Source organism: Sciurus carolinensis, chromosome 18 (genome assembly GCF_902686445.1).
Source record: "Sciurus carolinensis chromosome 18, mSciCar1.2, whole genome shotgun sequence".
Classification (NCBI taxonomy): domain Eukaryota; kingdom Metazoa; phylum Chordata; class Mammalia; order Rodentia; family Sciuridae; genus Sciurus; species Sciurus carolinensis.
The window spans coordinates 39,845,583-39,864,785 of record NC_062230.1 but is presented as its reverse complement, the minus strand read 5'-3'; the positions used below and the strand labels follow the sequence as shown (position 1 = coordinate 39,864,785).

At 53.3% G+C, this 19,203-nt stretch overlaps 1 protein-coding gene across 1 annotated transcript; it reads left to right on the top strand.

Moving 5' to 3' along the window:
• The first annotated feature begins 380 nt into the window (after positions 1-380).
• On the top strand, positions 381-19,058 carry E4f1 (E4F transcription factor 1). The gene is made up of 14 exons (XM_047532795.1): positions 381-555; positions 2,886-3,037; positions 12,637-12,742; positions 15,536-15,729; positions 15,817-15,937; positions 16,061-16,213; positions 16,329-16,498; positions 16,874-17,083; positions 17,316-17,424; positions 17,514-17,731; positions 17,906-18,104; positions 18,180-18,322; positions 18,394-18,456; positions 18,531-19,058. The coding sequence occupies exons 1-14, from the start codon at positions 405-407 to the stop codon at positions 18,885-18,887; spliced, it is 2,346 nt and encodes a 781-aa protein (XP_047388751.1). The 5' UTR covers positions 381-404; the 3' UTR covers positions 18,888-19,058.
• Positions 19,059-19,203: the final 145 nt, after the last annotated feature.

Sequence of the window (19,203 nt, the reverse complement as noted above, 5' to 3'; positions counted from 1 at the left end):
GACCTCCCGCAGCGTCCGCCCTGGAGCCCAGCTGGGTTGCCCCTTCCTCTTCTCTGACTCCCAAGTCGGCGCAACACCCCGCACCCAGACCCACTTTGTTCTCAGCCCCGCCGCAGCCTTCAGTTCGTCGAGTCTGGAAACGCCCATGGGACAGACCACGCCCAAGCCGCGGACCGCCCCTTGTCCTGACTCTCCGCCTATCAATCTGCCACACCTCGACCAGTAGACCCGCCCTGTCTCCACTCCAGGCCACACCCAAGGCCCCGCCCCTTCCATGTGTCTGTCAAACTCACTCTGGCCCCGCCCCGCCCTCCTCTCGCCGTTCCCTCACGCTAGTCTCGGCGCGGCCCGTTGTTATGACGACACGGTCGTAAATCCGCCATCTTCCTGCGGCGCGTTGCGACATGGAGGGCGCGATGGCAGTGCGGGTGACGGCCGCTCATACGGCAGAAGCCCGGGCCGAAGGCGGGCGTGAAGCGGGTGAGGGCGGGGTCGCACCGGCGTCTTTGGCTCCAGGCGGCTTCCTCGGCCTCTCAGCGCCCTTCAGCGAGGAAGGTAACGGGGTCGGGCGGGCCCGGTGCGACCGGGGTGGGGGCGGCGCAGCCTGGGCTGGTGGAGCCCGGCGGCTCCGGCTGCGGGCGCGCAGACCTCCCTGGATCCAGCCTCCTCGCGGGCCCGCGGGGCCTCGCAAGCCCTCACGACCCTCACGGGCCTCCTTGCTGGGCGGCCACAACCCGCAGGGCTCCAGTGCGCGCTCGCAGGCACTCAAGCCTCGGTGCCCCGGAGTGGACCGGAGCAAACGTCGGGGGCCCTGCCCCCCTCCGCCCCTCCCACCGCACCTGGCGGGCCTTTAGGGTCCTGGCTGGGGCGGGGCCGAAGGCTCGCGGGGTGGGGCTCTGTGCGGGTGGGGGAGGCAGACAGCAGAGCCCAGGAGAGTATGGCCTCCATCTCCCCTGCAAGATGGAGTGGTGTCTCCGAGGTGTTCCGCGCACGTACTCTGCTTCAGCGTTTACCGCCCTCAAACCAACTTTGAAGGTGTCGATGGTGTTATTCTTTCCATTTTAAGCATGAGGAAGATAGAGGTTCAGGGATGTGAAAATAGGTCACCCATCTAGCAAGGACCCGGTTGGACCGCAGGACTGTGTAGCTCCTTTTCTCAGCCCCTTTAGTTTCTGGGTTCTATCCCACAGGAGGATGGTGAGAAATAACAGTGTGTGTGTAAAGAGCTGAGAAGAGTGCTGGAGCTTGCTCAGAATTCATTCATCAGGCACTGATAGCTTTTGGTGACAGCTTAAGTTTCTACTCTGCACACTTGTCTCACCAGGCGGTGCATTGGATCATATGGGAAGGGATTGGTTAGTGATATTGAGGTTAACGTGGTCTTGGCTTTGTTCACACCAGTTTCATAGTCTGTACATATTTTTCTTGCCTCTTCTTATTCCAGCTTGGAGAGGGGAGGCAGTGCCAACCTGAGAGGGGTCCCTCTAGTGGTTGCTGTGCCCAGCTGGGCCTGTTCATGGTTTTGTCCCAGTAAAATGGGCTGCGTTCTAACATAGAGGCTCCTCCAAGAATGATATCCTGGTGCTAAGTTGAACTCTCATGAGTGGGTTGGAGGTTAAGAGGATAGTAGGCACCTCAGCTCTTGGTTTGTTAATGAACCATCTGGGAGGGCTGTGCTTTTTTAGGTGGTGTGGTGGGAGTCTCATAGTCATGGTCTGGCCCTTTATTCTCTAATTAATTCAGCAAACATTGACCAGGCTCCTCCCATGCACCAGGCCTGAGTTAGACTTTGATGTGGGACTGGGTGTGTCTTTGTGGGAACTGGAAGACTTACAGAAGCAGGGCATCTGGGTGGAACTTCAGGTTCAGCTGCATGACCTTGAGCCTTAAGTCATTTTTTTTAGTAAGGGAGTAGTCATCTATTTTCCAAGGTGCTGACAGAGTTTGGTGAACTTCCCAGTATGGTTCCTGTCCCACAGTAAGGATTTAGTAAGTAGAAAGTCTCTCCTGCAGGTGCTAGGATAGTCACAGTGATGGTGAAGGACTCAGGTGTGGTGGCCCTGTGGTGTGGAGCCCCTCTTTAATGCTATACTCTTGGCATAACCACCCAAGCAGGGATGCTGCCTATGGGGACCTATGAAGCATCAAGTCAGGAAAGAAAGAGTGGCTAGAAGCTGGGGATGCAGCCAAGTGGTGGAACACTTGCCTAATATGTGCAAATCCCTGGATTTGATCCCCAACACTACCACTAATAACAAAAAGTAAGAGTGGTCACAGGGCAGGGCTCTGCAGTTCCTGTGTTTTCCAAAGACTGACCTTTTAACAGATGATGGTGGACCTTGGCCTACTGTGCCCCTAGTGTGCCCTACACACTTGCATCAGGTCAGATGAGGAAATGACTTAGAGAGATGGTCACCAAGATGCCCAAGGGCACTTTCAGTCCCCAACAGTTTTTTTTTTTTTTTTTTTGCAGTGCTGGGGATCAAACCTAGGGTCTTGCTATGCTATTGCCCCAACTGTCTTAAATTCTGGACCTGTACTGGCTTGGGGAAGTCTCTCTACCTCAGAACCTCTTTCCTTTAGGGAGCTCTTGGGCATGACAGCATCAATGGATCCTTGCAAACTGTGAGGTCAGAGCCACCCCTACAGAATACTGTTCTCTCTGGTGTGGGCTTTGCTTCTACAAACCTCCAGAGGATGGGGGCTACACCCTGGGGTTCCCTGACTTTGGATGCCCCAAGCATATTCTCAGTAGCCTCTAGAGGGATGGGGTAGGAATTCTGGTTCTGATGCTATCCTTGTGTGACTCTGGTCTGGGGCTGGAGGGGAAGCTGGATGGGAAACTCGTTGCCCCTGCAAAGTCCCTGACAGCATACTCATTGCAGATGAGGATGATGTGCACAGATGTGGCCGCTGCCAGGTGGAATTCACTGCCTTGGAGGATTTTGTTCAGCACAAGATTCAGAAGACCTGCCAGCGGGCCCCACAGGAGGCTCTGCCCACCACCCCTGCCACAACTGCTCTGCTGGGCCAGGAGGTGAGCCCCTACCCCACTGCCACTGTACATACTCCCCTCCCTGAGATCACCTGATAGGAAGGGGCAGAGTGCCAAGACAGACCTATGCAGCTGGTTCCTGCTGACATGTAGTTAGGCAGCAGGCAGGCATCTGGCTGTGGGTGAAGGAGGGTCCTGGCTGTGCTTACAAAGAGCCCGGTAGTGCTCTGGGACTTCCTGGGTATCCTGGGGTATTAGCCTTCTCAACAGCTTGTATAGCTGAGAGACAGGTCCCTTTTCTCTTGGAATCATGTGGAAATGGCTCTCCCAGAACAGAGAGAAGGTGACATGGCACACTCAGTAACTGTGTAAGCATGCATGACTCCGTTAGGCAATGTGGCACTGTCAGTCTGTGTGTGCTATGTCTGTGTGCGCACGTACAACTCTGTTGTAACTCTGTCACAGCTCTGTTGCAATACTATAATATAGAATACCCAATCAGAATGTATGTTACCATATAGGGGAGACAAAGGGCCTGACGTGTAGCAGGGAGACTGACAGAGGGTTGAGCTTAAGGCTCAACCTTTGAATACAAATCCACTGGGTCAGGGCTGGCACTAATAAATGCTGCTTCCTGCTGAAAGCTCAGGTGTCCTGTCTCTCTGTGCAAGAATCCCACAACATTTCTTGGGGACTCATCCCGGATTTGGAGATAGTGATTTCACCTCCCTTGTTGCCAGGGTGTGAGCCCTGGGATGCCCTGGAGAGGAGACCTTGCCTGGCTCCAGTGTATTGATTGATCTGTAGGGGACTACTCTTCCTGGCATGCTAGGGCAAGGATCCCGGGAGCATAAAGGAACCTGGTGGAGCCAGGAACCAGTGCAGGGAGCACTGCCTGTCAGATAGTAGAAACCCAGGTTCAAGGGGTGGACCTGCTCCTAAGTGGCAGAAGGGGAATCTGATCACTCCCAGAGTTACCTGAGTAGCTCAATTGTGTGAGATGAAACTGCAACTTTAACTAGGTGGCAGATTGGAGACACTGCTTAAATGGGAATGAATGGTGACAATGAAATGGGCTGAGCCCCAGCAAGTGTGGCGTACTGATTTTCGGGTCCCTGGTGATCCTCTTTTGGCTTAGAACCCTGCCAGGCCCTCTGCAAAGTCTACGTGCCTGGTCTGGGTCGGGCTGGCAGTGCTAAGAGGTGCCTGGAATACTTCCACGAGGAGAGCGGTCAGAGACAAAGTGATTTCCCACCCTTTTCCCTTCTCTTGTAGGTGACTGTTATCTTTTAGGGGGAGGAAATGGGTGGCAAACAGAGTAAGTTTACCCCCTAGATTTCAAAAAGGGATATTCTGGAGACTCCAAGACAACTTTGGACCTTCTGTGAAATAGATTGGCCTTTGTTTAGGGTAAGTTGGCCCTCCATGAGATTACTAGATAAAGGAGTAGTTATCAGGTGTTTAGGGTCATTGTAGGGACCCAGTCCACCCTGACCAAGACATTGTCCTCTCTCGGCCACATTGGCTGAAGGCTTGCTAAAGGAACTGTAAAATTATGATTGCCCTGGTGACGGTTCCTTCAAAAATGCTTCTGCCTTATGCACCACTGTATTCTCCACTACTGCCTGCACCCTCCTTACCTACTGCAGCTGGAGCCCTCCCAGAGGTGGCTCACAACCATGAGGCCACCCCCCCATGAGGCCACCCAAAGTGCCCCTGACCATAGCCACCCCAGAGCCACCAATCTTAAACCCATACTCTGGCTGGGAAGTGCCAGTAGGACCCTATTGGCAGTGCCCCTCCCTGTAGACAATGAGGTGCCCTACAGATGCCACTGAGAGAAACCCAGGGACCCATCTACTACGGTCAAGATGGTCAGGTATATGGGGGTCAACACATCTTCGTATATCAGCCTTTTACTTCCACTGATCTCCTGAATTGGAAAAACCCTCTCCTTCACTGAGAAATCTCAGACGATGATTGATTTAACGGAGTCCATTCAGACCCACAAGCCCACTTGAAGTGATTGTCACCATTTACTCGGGACTGTTTAACACTGAAGAAAGCCACCAAATTGCCCAGGCCATGTTAAAGTGGTTGGAGGAACACACTCCAGCAGGAAGCATGAAGGCCCAGGCTTATGTTCTGAGCCAGTTCCTCTGAGGAAGACCCCTGATGATGACCTGGGATTTCAGATGCTTTGCATTATCAAGAGGCTCTTTTAGGCTGTGTGAAGGAAGGAGGGAGGAAGGCCCTGAACATGAGCATGAGCAAGACCTCAGGGGTGCTCCAGGGACCTGAAGAGAGCCCAAGTCAGTCCTGTGAAAGGCTGTGTGAAGTGTTCTGTTTTACATCCCCTTCAACTCAGAAGCAGATGAAAGTTAGCTAAGGTTGATGCAGCCTTTGTTGGTCAGGCCCAGGGAGACATCTGACATAAGCTGTAGAAATTAGAGAGCTTCACTGGAATGAATGCCAACCAGCTACTGCAGGTTGTGACTAAAGTATTTATCAACCAAGACCAAGAAGCCCAACGTGAGGTAGACTGGAAAATGAAAAAGAAGGTAGACCTGCTTCCTGCCACCCTAGTGGAATGGTTAGGGCCCTCCCGGAGAGGTGTCCTGTTGGGCTGGAGCTGAGGGCAGAGGAGTCAACAAGAAGAACCACCTAGGGCTGGGGATATAGCTCAATTGATAGAGTGCTTGCCTTGCAAGCACAAGGCCCTGGGTTCAATCCCCAGCACCGCAAAAAAAAAAAAAAAAAAAAAAAAGAAGAACCACCTTACCCAAAGGTGGGATTAGGATGAAACCAGGGTCCTCCTTTCTGTCAAGGTGACTAGAAGAACAGGTGCCCCCGACAGTCAGAGGACTATCACCCAGTCCCTGGATAAAGGGAGAGAGGCCAAGTGGTTCAAGGATGGTACCATCACCATGGTGACCATATGAAGCCCTTGAGGATGATTTTGTTGAATTGGCTGCCATGGTAAACTGTGAGGAAGTAGGACAGACTGGGCTCCATTTTGTTAGACCCCCAGGAACCTGTGGTCCGAATGATCATGGGCTTCATGGTTGATTCCAGGGCAAAATATTCCATGGTGATCAACCTGAGACAAACCACTATTGTGGGAGCCATAGGTAGCCAAACTCATTGTTGCTTCTTACTACCATGTTGGTACAGTTTAGGTGGCCATGAAGTCATTCACAAATTCCTATAGCTTCCTGACTGTCCTGTGGCTTTAATGGGTCAGGACCTATTGGGAAAAGTGCAGGCCCAGATAACTTTCAACTCTCATGACCAAGCTGCCCTGACTCTAGGAAAGCCAGAAGTGAAGATCTTGACTCTCATGTGCCCCAGGAGAAGAGTGGTGCCTCTACATTCTCATAGAAAGACCTCAACAGGACCTGAACTTCCTTTCAGAGTGCCCGGGGTGTGGGCTGAAGACAGTCCTTCTGGACTGGCCTGAACAGTACCTCCCATAGTAGAACTAAAGCTAGGGGCTGGGCTCATCTGCCAAAATAATATTTAATTCCTTGCAAGGCACAAATTGGGATCCAGAGGCAACTGGAGAGACTTCTAAAGTATGGAATCCTCCAACTCTGCCAGTTGTCCTGGAACATACCTCTTCTGCCAGTCCAGAAGCCAGGAACAGATGACTGTCAGCTGGTTCAGGACCTATGAGCAGTAAACCAGGACACCATTACACTACATGCAGCTGTCCCTAACCTCTGCACCCTTCTGGGCCTCATCCCTATGAAGCTGCCTTCTCCACATGCCTGGGCCTCAAGTCTGCCTTCTTCTGTGACCCCTCTGAGTCAACCAGTATCACCTTTCAGTGGGAATATCTTGAGAATGGAAACCAACCCCAGCTGACATGGACTAGACTGCCTCACAAATTTTTGGCACTGTGTTAGCCTCTGTTTTAAAAGTCTTCCCACCAGACAAATCATAGCTATACACACCAGTATGTGGACAACCTGCTGCTGCCTAGACAGACACCAGAGGATTGTTTCCTCACCCTCCTGTGGGAAGCTGGCTACAAGGTATCAGGGAAAAAGACCCAAGTCTTTCAAGAAAAAAATAAAGTACCTCGGTTTTAACCTATCCCAAGGAAAACAGCAACTCAGCCTGGAGAGAAAACAGGCCATCTGCTCAGTCCTGATTCTGTCAACTGGATTCCAGGTTTGGGAGTTCCTCAGGGCTGCAGGTTTCTATAGAATCTGGATACCTAACTGCTCCATCTTTGCAAAACCCCTTTATGAGGCCACAAAGGTGGGAGAGCGCACACCTTTGTTATGGAACTTGCCCAATGAAAGGCCTTTGAGGAAATCAAGCGGGCCCTCACCAATGCACCCAGCTTGGGACTCCCAGATGTGTGTGAGCTTTCTTGTATGTGCACGAGTGTACTGGTGTTACAGTGGGTGTCCTGACCCAGATGTTGGGGTCATGGCATTGTCCAGGGGCATACCTCTCTAAATAACTTTACTCTGTTGCCTGAGGCTGGCCACCCTGCCTAAAAGTGCTTGTGACCATGGCCCTCTTAGCATCAGAGGCAGACAAACTGAGTATGGGACAAGAATTACGTATTTGAGTGCCACACTCAGTGCTGACATAAATGGAAATTAAGAGACAATATTGGCTGGCTGATGCCTGGATGGTCAGATATCGGGGAATGCTATGTAAAAATCCGCACATCTACCTAGAAGTAGTGAGGACCTTAAACCCCGTGACCCTACTGCTTGTTGGACCAGTTCAATCAGATCATGACTGCATTGAAGTCATGGACAAGGTACTTGCCAGTGGACCGGACTTAACAGACCAGCCTCTCAAAGATCCTGATGCTGAGTGCGTCATTGATAGTAGCAGTTTTGTGGAAGAGGGAGATCACCTTGCTGGGTACTCCGTGATGAATCTAAATCCCACTGTTGAGGCAAAACCTCTGCCAAAAGGAACCTGAGCCCTTCAACTGGCAGCAGGGATACATGTCAATATATACACAGACTCGAAATGCGCCGTCACCACCCTCCACATACATGGAGTTTTGTATGAAGAAAAGGGCCTAATCAACTCACGAGGGAAGGACATAAAGTATGGCAAAGGAATCCTTGAACTCTTAGATGCTAAATAGACTCCTAAAAAGGTGGCAGCCATGGCATTTTCAGGGACATCAAAGAGGAAAGTCACAGTTGCTCAGGGAAATCATGAAGCAGACTGAAAGGCAAAGTTCATGACTTCCAAGAAGGCAACAGAACCACTGGCTCCAGCTGCTGCCCTGTTCCCTAGTCCATTGGCAAAATGGGACCCTAGTCACTTACATGAGAACACCTGATTTAGAAACTGAAAATGGGAGTTGCCTCCTGGGTAGATGATGAAGATTTGGAGATGACTGAATAGCAATTCCTGAGACCCTAGCCCCAACCTTTATCAAGCAGTTCTACCGGAAGACCCACTGTGGCCAGATGGCTCTCAAGGCTACATTGGGTCAACATTTCTATATTCCCTGGCTTTCCAGCATAACCTCAGCGGTGTGCGAACAGTGCGAAACCTGTGCCTGGACCTAACTTCTTTCCTGGGGTGCAAAGCATTGGAGGGGCCCCATTTGAAGACACAACTGTGGACTTCACTGAGCTCCCCCAGGTCTGAGGCTATGAGTATTTGCTAGTCTTTGTGTGTACTTTCTCAGGCTGGATAGAGGCCTTTCCTACTCCCAAATAGAAGGCACATGAAGTGGCCCGATTTCTCCCAAAGGAAATCATTCCTTGGTTTGGAATCTCAATCACCTGGGATTGGAAAATGACTGATGTTTGTTGCTGAGGTGGTACAATTGGTGGCAAAGTGGTTGATGATCACATGGAAGTTACATACTGTTCCCAGAGCTCTGGGAAGGTGGGGCAAATGAACTGAATTCTAAAGTTAAAACTCAACAATCTGTGTCAGGAAACCCACCTACTGGGACCAGTGAAGATGACTGAGATGATCCCCTGGATTCACTACAGCAGAATGAAATCAGCTTCTTTGGACTGGGAGTATTCTCAGTCCAGCTGTACCATGCACATTGACCTTCTGAAACAAGCAAGCTGCATCACGAGAGAGCCCCGCAGACCACAGCCCTGCTTTAGTCACCCTGGGACCTAACCGACTTATCAGTGCAAGGCAGAAGCTTGAGGAATTGACCACTTACCAGGATAAACAGACTATTCTTATTTCCTGTATTGGCCTCCTTGCTTTAATGATTTGGTACTGTTGTCCCTTGTCCATCTCTGTTGCTGTGGTCTTAGCTTTAACTTTCGCAGCAGGATTAACAGAGGCCTCTTCTGGCCAACTGGCAGTGGACTGAAAAGTCTCTATTAGCAGTCATTTGAAAACACTTTTATTAGTTTAGATGTTGATAGGCCTTTATTTTATTCATTTGTGTGTGGTGCTGAGAATTAAACCCAGTGCCTCACACATGCTAGGCAAGTGCTCTACCACTGAGCCACACCCCAGCCATGTCTTAGCAGTCTTTACCTCCTATCGATAGGATGATTTGTTGTTGGCTGTGTCTGATCTGGCTCTCATTTGTGGACTTCAGCCCTTCCTCCTGTGACCCAAGCCTTCATATGTTTCATCAGGCGAGGCGTTGTCACAGGCCTACGCTAGAAGTCCAAAGCAGCGACAATATGGGTCAAATAATTAACAGCTCCCAAATTATCGACCCCAAGCAGCCAGGGTCAGTCCCTTTGACATGTGTGAAGTCATAGATCAGTACTGGTCTACAGAGGTTTGTGGAGGGCTGTCTTGGGAATGGGATTACAAGGCTTGATGGTAAATATATGTGAGCAACCCTCAACTCAACCTGAATACACTGGTAATGATGGCTGCTGCCCCTCCTGGAGCTGTCTCATGGGCTACCTGGCAGGGTAAATGTAATGCCGCGCTCCTCCCAAAGGCTGGTGCCATGCCCAGTTGCAGTTCAGGTGCCTGTGACCATGTTGATCTTACTGTCCTTGACCCAGGGGATTAAAGATGGAAAATTGGCCACAAAATATATGAGTGGGACATAGACCCCTGGTCTCCAATGCACATCAAAAGGTCACAACTCAGCTGGGTACACTGGTGCACATGCTTATAATCCCAGCGGTTTGGGAAGCTGAGGCAGGAGAATTGTGAGTTCAAAGCAGCTTCAGCAACTTAGGCCCTTAGCAACTCAGCGAGACCCTTTTTCTAAATAAAATACAAAAAAGGACTGGGGATGTAGCTTAGTAGGTTAAGCACCCCTAGGTTCAATATCCCCGATAAACCCCGCCCCCAAGATAAAAAGTCACTTCCACTTGAGTCCCTCCCAACAAGTTTTTCATTCCTTTCCTGGAGAGATGAAGACTGAATTCCCCATCTCCCCTACAACCAGAAACCTGTTCCTAACCTCAGCAGAAACGATAGTTCTATCTCTGGGTGTCTCTTCTTGTTAGTGTGTGGAGGAACTAACATGGGGGATCAGTCACCATGGGAGGCTAGAGAGCTGGACCTTCATGAGCCCTATCCTCATTCAACTACTGGTGTTTGGTTCCTGAAAACCTCAGTTACTGGGAAATAGCACCTTGCCAGTTAACATTTCAACTGGGCCTTTAACATGGTCTGGGTGCAAAATTCTATAATATAACTACCCAAAAAACCAGTGATGGGGATCCTCAAATCACATAGAACCAAATCCCCACCCCCTGTCAAATTTCTCTAACCTCATGCAGGCCTGGAATAGCCGTATAAATTGAATAGCAACCCCAGGTGGACTATACTGGATATGTGGAAGGTCTGTCTATGCCAAACTACCCCAATTCTGGTCCGGATCTTGTGTACTGGGGACAGTTCACCCCTCCTTTTTCCTCCTTCTATTAGCCAGAGGGGAGTGATTGGGAGGTCCCTGTAAATGAAGACTGAGGAGCCCAAAGTGAGTGACAAACCCTGGCAATTGGTAACTGGAAAGATGATGAGTGGCCCCCTGTACGGGTAATTCACCATTATGGCCCCGCCACCTGTACTCCCATCTATGTGTTAAACATTATTATCAAGCTGTAGACTGTTGAATGATAATTAATGAAACTGCAAGAGCCCTCAACTTACTGACCAAAACAAACAAAGTACTAAAATGCATAATGCTATTTATCAAAACTACTTAGCCCTAGACTACTTGCTTCTGAAGGTGGAGTGTGTGGGAAATTTAATCTAAGCAACTGCTGTTTACAAATAGATGATGAAGGCAAGGTCATAGAAGAAACCAGGGATTGTATGAGAAAGATTACCCATGTCCATGTCCAGACCTGGAAAAGTTGGAATCTCAGGGAATTATTTGGAGGATGGGTTTCAAATTTGGGGGTATCAAAACTCCTTAGTGTTGCAGTTTTGATGCTGGGGTCTGCCTGCTCCTGCCTTGCCTGCTCCACTTGGTTATGAGATCGGTCTCCATTCTCATGGAGGCAGTGGTTGAAAGGAAATTGACCACACACATTATGATGCTATAGAAATATAGGTAATTGAATCAAGATGATGCTCTTTGATCCTGAAGGTAGCTGAGCATTAAAGGGGGAATGTGGTAAGGGCTCTCCCAGAACAGAGAGAAGTGATATGATGCACTTAGTAGCTATGTACACATGTGCCCCCAGAGCAAAGGGACCAGGTGGCACACTCTAACTGTGCATGAGCAGCTGTGTTGCAAGTCTGTAGAATACCCAGTCAGAATGTATGTTACCCTATAGAGGAGGCAAAGGGGCTGACGTGTAACCAGGGACTTGTGGTCTAGAAGGCAACATCCCACTGCCCTCAGACTCAGCCTTTGGATACGAATCTGGGCCAATATTGGCACTAGTAAATGCTGCTTCCTGCTGAAAGCCCCAGTGTCCTGTCCCTGAGAATCCCACAATAGTAGCTCAGTATCACAGTGGCTTTTAGCTTTTTTGGCTTGCCTCCTGTCTTACGTACATAATTTCTGAGAATCCCACAAACCAAGCAGGGTCCTGTGGGGCTTGCCACCTTGTCATAAAAGTAGTGCACTTTGTTGAGTCCCCATGGTGTGCTGGAGCCGTACCTGGTCTTAACCAACTTCCATAGCACCCCTACTCAGTAGGGGGAATGCTTGTCATCCTCATGGAACAGAGTCAAGAAAGGAGGCTCAGGGAGGAGTCAGTGACCTCAGGCCACCAATGGAGATTGGTTCAGATGACTTTGGAACAGGGTGGTCTCAGTCAGACCCTGTTCTCTTTACCCTCTGTCCCCTCTTCAAAATGCCCTCTTCTCCAGAAAGGCCCTCAGCTCCAGGCCCCTTTCCTCTGACCACTTGGCTGGGTCTGTGAGCATGGGTGCTGCACCTCCGTTCCTGCCCACAGCCCAGCTTCCTGCTGCTGTTGCTAGTGTTTCCCTGCGGATGCTCAGTGCTCCTTGTCCAGGCCATGGTGACCCAGGGCTTAGAGTAAAGGGCTGACCCTCCAGGCTGGGTTGTAGGGACCCAGCTGGGAGCTGGGCTTGCAGCTGTGGGCCTCTGGGGGAAGAGGATGGGACCAAGTCTGTCGCCTCAAACCTGCTTCTCCACATCTTTACTCCCAGGGAGCCCAGGCCTTTCCCTCGGAATTCTTGAGCCCCCAAATGCATCCCCTCTGTCCCCTGTCCCCTATTAATAGGTGGTGCCGGCAGCAGCAGGCCCGGAAGAGCCCATCACCGTGGCCCACATTGTGGTGGAGGCGGCCTCTCTAGCAGCAGATATCGGCCACGCCCCTGACCTTGTTGGTAAGCCAGCTGCCTGTGTGCAGCTCTCTGGGCACTAAGGTGTCGCCTGTCTGATAGCTGTCTGTATTTCTGCTCTCCTGAGAGCAGGCCTAGCCGTGGAGGGCAGAGGCCTGGGGTGAGCCCCCCAGGCAAGGCCTCCAGGAGGAAGGTGTATCAGATGCCAGTCTCTGCCAGGAGGGCACCAGGGCATTCCTTGCTGCATCTGTAGTAGCTTGCACATGAGCTGGTTTCTCTCTTCATGTTTTCCCGGGCTGTCTCTGCCCTGACCTCCTAGAGTCTTCCCCACTTCTCAGCCACCCCCTGCTTCCTGCCCCCAGGCAGCACCCAGCTGGTGTACCCCTGCATGGCCCACCCACCCCAGCAGTTGGCTTTGGAGGGTAGGTGTGGGGTGGTGCAGGTGCTGCTGCAGCTGGCCGAGACTTGCTCCCTGACCTTGACCTTCCCAAGTGCTTTCATCAGCATGGTCTCACAGGGCTTTTACAAGCATATAATGCTGAGCCTCTTTGAAGAATGCATTTTAAATTTAAATGCCTTGCTGATTTGGAGTGGGAGTGGGGGTGTTGAGAGGTCTGGTTGGGTTAAGTGCTCATTAATTTGGGACCACTGAGTGTGCGGGGGGGGGGGGGGGGGGGGGGGACTTTCAAAGGGCAGCCCAGGCCTGGATAGGGGGAGGAGCCAGGAGCTGTTTTTGAGGTGGGATGAGTAACTGGGTGTGCAGATGCCAGGAGAGGGCAGCCAGGCTGGGCCTGATGTGGTGGGAAGTTGGGAGGGAACTGTTGTTACTTGGAGTTACTGCTGGGCAGGGGCCAAGGCAGGTGGGTGAGCGGGCAGCTGGACAGGAAGTGGGTTTGGGAAACAGGTAGGACTTGGCTTTGGGAAGCACTGGGGACTGGCTGGGGCAGGAAGAAGAGACTGTACGGTGGACACCAGCCTTTGGCTTGGGAAGGGGAGCCTCTGAACAGGCTGGCCTCCCCAGGGAGGAGGCTGGGACATCTGTCCTGGTCTCTACACCACCTTTCTTCCGATGTTCCCAAAACAGAGACACTTATTACCACTCAGGCTTAGGAGTGTTCTGTGTCGGGTGGGGGTGGGGCTGTGCTCTGGCCTGGTGCAGAGTTTAGTTTCTGAGGTAGGTGGTGTTATTTTGGAAAACAAGTTCCCTGCGTTCCAGCAGCACATCCAGGCTCTAGGCCTTTGGCCAGTCAGGCCCTTTCCACCTACCTGTGGCCTCCAGTGGTTCTCAGCCTTTGCTTGGGATGGCAGCCACTGCTTGTACTTCAGGGGTCCCTCTCTGGGCACACCTGTCTCTTGCACACTTGAAAATTTCCCCCTTTGCAGGCCTCCTGGGTAGGCAGGAGCCAAGGGCTACCAGCATTTCTATGGGTAGAGAGAGGGCAGTGAGGGAGATTTGCTGTGTTGGGCTCAGTCCTTGTGGGTGCAGGATGTGGTCAGCAAGGACTGAGGGGTGGCAACCCCTTCTGCTACTGCCTTGGACACAAACTGGTTTCCTCTTGGGCTGTTGCAGCCGTGGCTCCCCTCATTCCTTGCCCATCAGGTCTCTGTCCTCTGTGAAGATACTCCTGGGGCGTTGAATGTGTCAGCCAGGGGATGGGCAAGAGATGCCCTTAATTGTTTCTGAGTCATGGTGTTTTTATTCTGTTTCGAGAGAATGACTTGTCAAAACAAGGTGCCAGCTGGACAGAGATGGTTTCTAAGAAGCATCTTCACAGCTATATTTCCCACTTGTCACTTTTACAAACAGAAAATGGGAAGCATGTTGATGACCTAACTTTGCAGATTGTCAGATCTCCTTAGCACTCCATGACAAGTGCAGAAACCCAACTTCCTTACTTTTTTTAAATTTTCTCTTCTTTTTCTTTGTGTGTGTGTGTGTGTGTGTGTGTGTGTGTGTGTGTGTATTGCTGGAGATTGAACCCAGAACAGAATGTTCTACCACTGAGCTATATCCCAACTCTTTTTGTGTGTGTGTGTGTGTGTGGTTCTGGGGATCGAACTCAGGGCCTTTGGGCTTAGGAGGCAAGCACTCTACCGGCTGAGCTATCTCCCCAGCTCTTTTTATTTTTTTAAGACTGGATCTCATTAAGTTGCTGAGGCTGGCCTCAAACTTTCCATCCTCTTGCCTCAGCCTCTTGAGTTGCTGGGATCACAGGCACAGCCATTGTGCCCAGCTCCAGCTTCCTTTCTTTGGGCTATCCCAGATATCTGGGAAGTATTCACATCCTTCCAGTCCTGGTATCCCCAGCTTGTGGGACAGGGCTCCAACTGGGCCTGTCTGCCCATCCACCAGCAGCCCTGCCAGGGAGTGAGCCGAAAAGACATCTCTTGCCTCAGTGGACTTGGTGCAGTTAGTGGAATGGGTGCAGGGAGCTGGGCTGGTCTATCCTGTCTGTGGCCAGGCACCCTGTTGCCACGACTCACGCCCTGCTCCTTGGCTTAGGAGAAGCGGCATCTGTGTTAGTGGTGGGTCTGTCTACCAGGTGCATTTGGGAGTGCTGGATCTCCTCCAGGCAGTTTCATGGAGTTGGAGGGGATGTCTCCACCTTGTCACCTCAGGCTGAGCGGCTCCCTTGGGGCTGTTGGTCTCTTGGGGCCTCTGTTGGTTTTCCTCAGTGTGGGCTGGCTCTGGGGCTTTGCCCAGAGCAGCAGTTCCCATGCCAGAGGCAGGGATGGTCTGGACAGTTCCTGGGCACTTAGAAGTCTCCCTCTGTAGGAATCCTTGCAGGCAGGGCCTGTGGTGCAGCCCAAGGCTTATGCTGACCTGCCTCTCCTTAGGCAGTGGGCACATCAAAGAGGTCATTGTGGCTGCTGAGGCAGAGCCAGGGAACAACGAGATGGCTGAGGCCCCAGGCAGCCCCAACCATCAGGGGCTCAGGCTTGCTGGGGAGGGCGAGCAGGCCCAAGTCAAGCTGCTGGTGAACAAGGAAGGCCGCTACGTGTGCATGCTGTGTCACAAGACCTTCAAAACGGTGAGCCCCTGGGGCCACGGGCCGGCCAGGCCTCCTGCCTGCTCCTGTCTGGGGAGGTGCCTGAGCCTTGCTGCCCCTCCCCTGCAGGGCAGCATCCTCAAGGCCCACATGGTCACCCACAGCAGCCGCAAGGACCACGAGTGCAAGCTCTGCGGGGCCTCCTTTCGAACCAAGGGCTCGCTCATCCGGCACCACCGCCGGCACACCGGTGAGCAGCCCGGGGCCTGGCCCTGTGTGCCCAGCTCCCTGGCAAAGTGGCAGGGGTTCCGGGCCCACCTTACCCTTGTCACAGGTCATCATTGCCCCAGGGCTGACTCCATTCTCTCCACAGATGAGCGCCCCTACAAGTGCACCAAGTGTGGGAAGAGCTTTCGGGAATCGGGCGCGCTGACCCGTCACCTCAAGTCTCTCACTCCGTGCACTGAGAAAATCCGCTTCAGCATGAACAAGGACGTGGTTGTGGGCAAAGAGGACGTGCCTGCAGGTGAACGTGGTGGGAGGCTGCCTGGGTGCCTGGAGCTGCTGTTCCTGGCCTTCGCTGCTGGCCCAGGTGCCACTGGCGGGTGTTCTTCAAGGACTCCCTTAATTCTGTCTTAAAGGGTCAGGCACTTCTACCGTGGGGACGGTTACATCATCATCAGTGACAGGCGAATCCATGGAGACATCGCCCGTGATTCATCTGGTGACAGATGCCAAGGGCACCGTCATCCATGAAGTCCATGTCCAGATGCAAGAGCTGCCCCTGGGCATGAAAGCTTTGGCTCCAGAGGTAGGGGCTGGCTCAGGGAGCCCTGCAGGGCCACATGCCCTCTGCCTGCTCAGTGCCAGGCCTTTTCGGGCACTAGCTCCATCCAGCAGGAGCAGGAGGTTTGGGAGTACCCCTTGGAGCTGTCTGGTGGCAGGGGAGTCAGGAAAGCTCCTTAGCAAATAGCATATGGGAAGGCACTGAGGGGAGAAGGAAAGTGACCTGGGGGTCAGGGCAGGACGGGGAGGACTGGGCTTGGTCCTGTGAGGAAAGGCAGCTGGGAGTGCACACAGGACCTTGGGAGCCCTGGGCCTGGCATGGTTCTGCCCTGTGGGGTGGGAGGGTGGGTGCTGTGTGCTGGGCTGTGTGCTGAGCCTCTTTCCGTCTACCTCCCTGAAGCCCCCAGGCCCTGAAGAGCTTTCCTGTTCTCGTGAGGGCAGTCGTGAAAACCTGCTGCACCAGGCCATGCAGAATTCTGGCATCGTTCTTGAGAGGGTAGCTGGGGAGGAGGGTACCCTGGAAGCAGCTGCCACCTCTGGGTCTAGTCCACAGGCCCTGGGAGATAAATCCCCGGAATTGCCATTGCTGGAAGTGGAGCCGATGGAGACAGTAGGTGTCTGTGCTGTTGGCATGCTCCTTTGGGGGTAGGACACTGGTGCCTCCTTGTGCTGCCTGGGGCATAAAGCAGCATTGCTTTCTGCGGTGACTGTCCACTGCTATGTTCACCGCCTTCCCTGGGGCTGGGAGGGAGGCTGCCAGGATGGGGCCCTGGGCCTTGCCTTTGGAACTGCAGGGGCAGAGTGTGCAGTGGGTGTTAAGACGCCTGCCTGTGATTCTCTAGCAGGTGACCAGTGAGGCTTCCACTGTGCCCAAGACCCACCCCTGCCCTCAGTGCAGTGAGACCTTCCCAACAGCAGCCACCCTGGAGGCCCACAAGAGAGGCCATGCAGGTGGGTGGCAGGAGGGTGGGTGGGTCCATGGACAGTGGCCAGGTGGGCTGTGGGTAGCTGGCCTGGCCTGACACTACTGTGGCCCTCAGGGCCGAGGCCATTCGCCTGTGCGCAGTGTGGTAAGGCCTTCCCCAAGGCCTACCTGCTCAAGAAGCACCAGGAGGTGCATGTGCACGAGCGCCGCTTCCGCTGTGGGGACTGCGGGAAGCTCTACAAGACCATCGCCCACGTGCGGGGCCACCGGCGCGTCCATTCAGACGAGCGACCCTTCCCTTGTCCCCAGTGTGGCAAGCGCTACAAGACAAAGGTGGGCTTTGGCCCCAGGATCCTCATGCCTGACCCCATCCTCGGCCCCTTGATCCCTGCCCCATCTCCCTCCCTACTGCAGCCTGCTCAGTTGGCTGCTCAGGTCTGGGGGTGGGTGGGGAGAACCCGGGCTTCTTGTGGCCAAGGTCAGGCTGGCACGGAGTGGTCTTTGCAGAATGCCCAGCAGGTGCACTTCCGAACACATTTGGAGGAGAAGCCACATGTGTGCCAGTTCTGCAGCCGAGGCTTCCGGGAGAAGGGCTCGCTGGTGCGGCATGTGCGGCACCACACAGGCGAGAAGCCCTTCAAATGCTACAAGTGTGGCCGTGGTTTTGCCGAGCACGGCACACTTAACCGGCACCTGCGCACCAAAGGTCTGGGCTGGCAGGTGGTGGGAGGAGATGAAGCTGGGGCGTCGCCCAGCCCTGACTGAGCTCCCCCGCTGGCAGGGGGCTGCCTTCTGGAGGTGGAGGAGTTGCTGGTGTCGGAGGAGAGCCCCTCGGCAGCTGCCACGGTGCTGGCGGAGGACCCCCACACAGTGCTGGTAGAGTTCTCATCTGTGGTGGCTGATACCCAGGAGTACATCATTGAGGTGTGTGCTGGGGCTGGTGGGGCGGGGATGGCCCTGGGGCAGCCCAGGCTGATCTCAGACATTCTGCGCAGGCCACTGCAGATGACGCAGAGACCACTGAAGCCACAGAGATCATTGAGGGCACCCAGACAGAGGTGAGGGGCTTGGCAAGGAGTGGGAGGGCAACCTGGCTCCTTGAGCACCCTTGGGCTGAGCTGTGGCTCTGCAGGTGGACAGCCACATCATGAAGGTAGTGCAGCAGATCGTGCACCAGGCCAGTGCCGGGCACCAGATCATCGTGCAGAATGTGACCATGGACCAGGAGGCGGGACTGGGCCCAGAGGCAGCTGCTGCAGATACCATCACCATCGCCACCCCCGAGAGCCTGACAGAGCAGGTGGCCATGACGCTGGCCTCAGCCATCAGTGAGGGTACTGTGCTTGCGGCTCGTACAGGTGCAAACGGAACTGAGCAGGCCACTGTAACAATGGTGTCATCAGAGGACATTGAGATTCTTGAGCATGCAGGCGAGCTGGTCATTGCCTCCCCAGAGGGCCAGCTTGAGGTACAGACGGTCATCGTCTAGCATGGGGCCTGTGGGGTCCCAGCTGGGTTGGGAAAGGGGCAAGGGTGAGGACCTGAGTGCCCATGACTGCCTGACCTGGTAGAGAAGACGGCCCAGAGTTTCAGGTGTTCACATCAGATGGGGAATGTAAATACGTTGTTTTTGTTGCTTTACAATAAAACATGAAAACAGCTTGTGACGTTGGGGCAGTGGTACTGCCTTCACAGGTACTGCTGGTGGTCCCCCCCGCCCAGGCCATCCTCTAGACCTGTGTGCCTGGCCAGCAACCCAGGGGCTCCTGCCAGCCCTGGCGGCACCTTGGTGGTGCGTGGGTGTC

Excerpts from the sequence above, each read along its gene's own strand:
- E4f1 (XM_047532795.1), top strand. The coding sequence starts at position 405 with ATGGAGGGCGCGATGGCAGTGCGGGTGACGGCCGCTCATACGGCAGAA. Across the intron at positions 17,425-17,513 it reads CCACAAGAGAGGCCATGCAG|GGCCGAGGCCATTCGCCTGT; the intron begins GTGGGTGGCAGG and ends TGTGGCCCTCAG. Across the intron at positions 18,323-18,393 it reads CCCAGGAGTACATCATTGAG|GCCACTGCAGATGACGCAGA; the intron begins GTGTGTGCTGGG and ends CATTCTGCGCAG.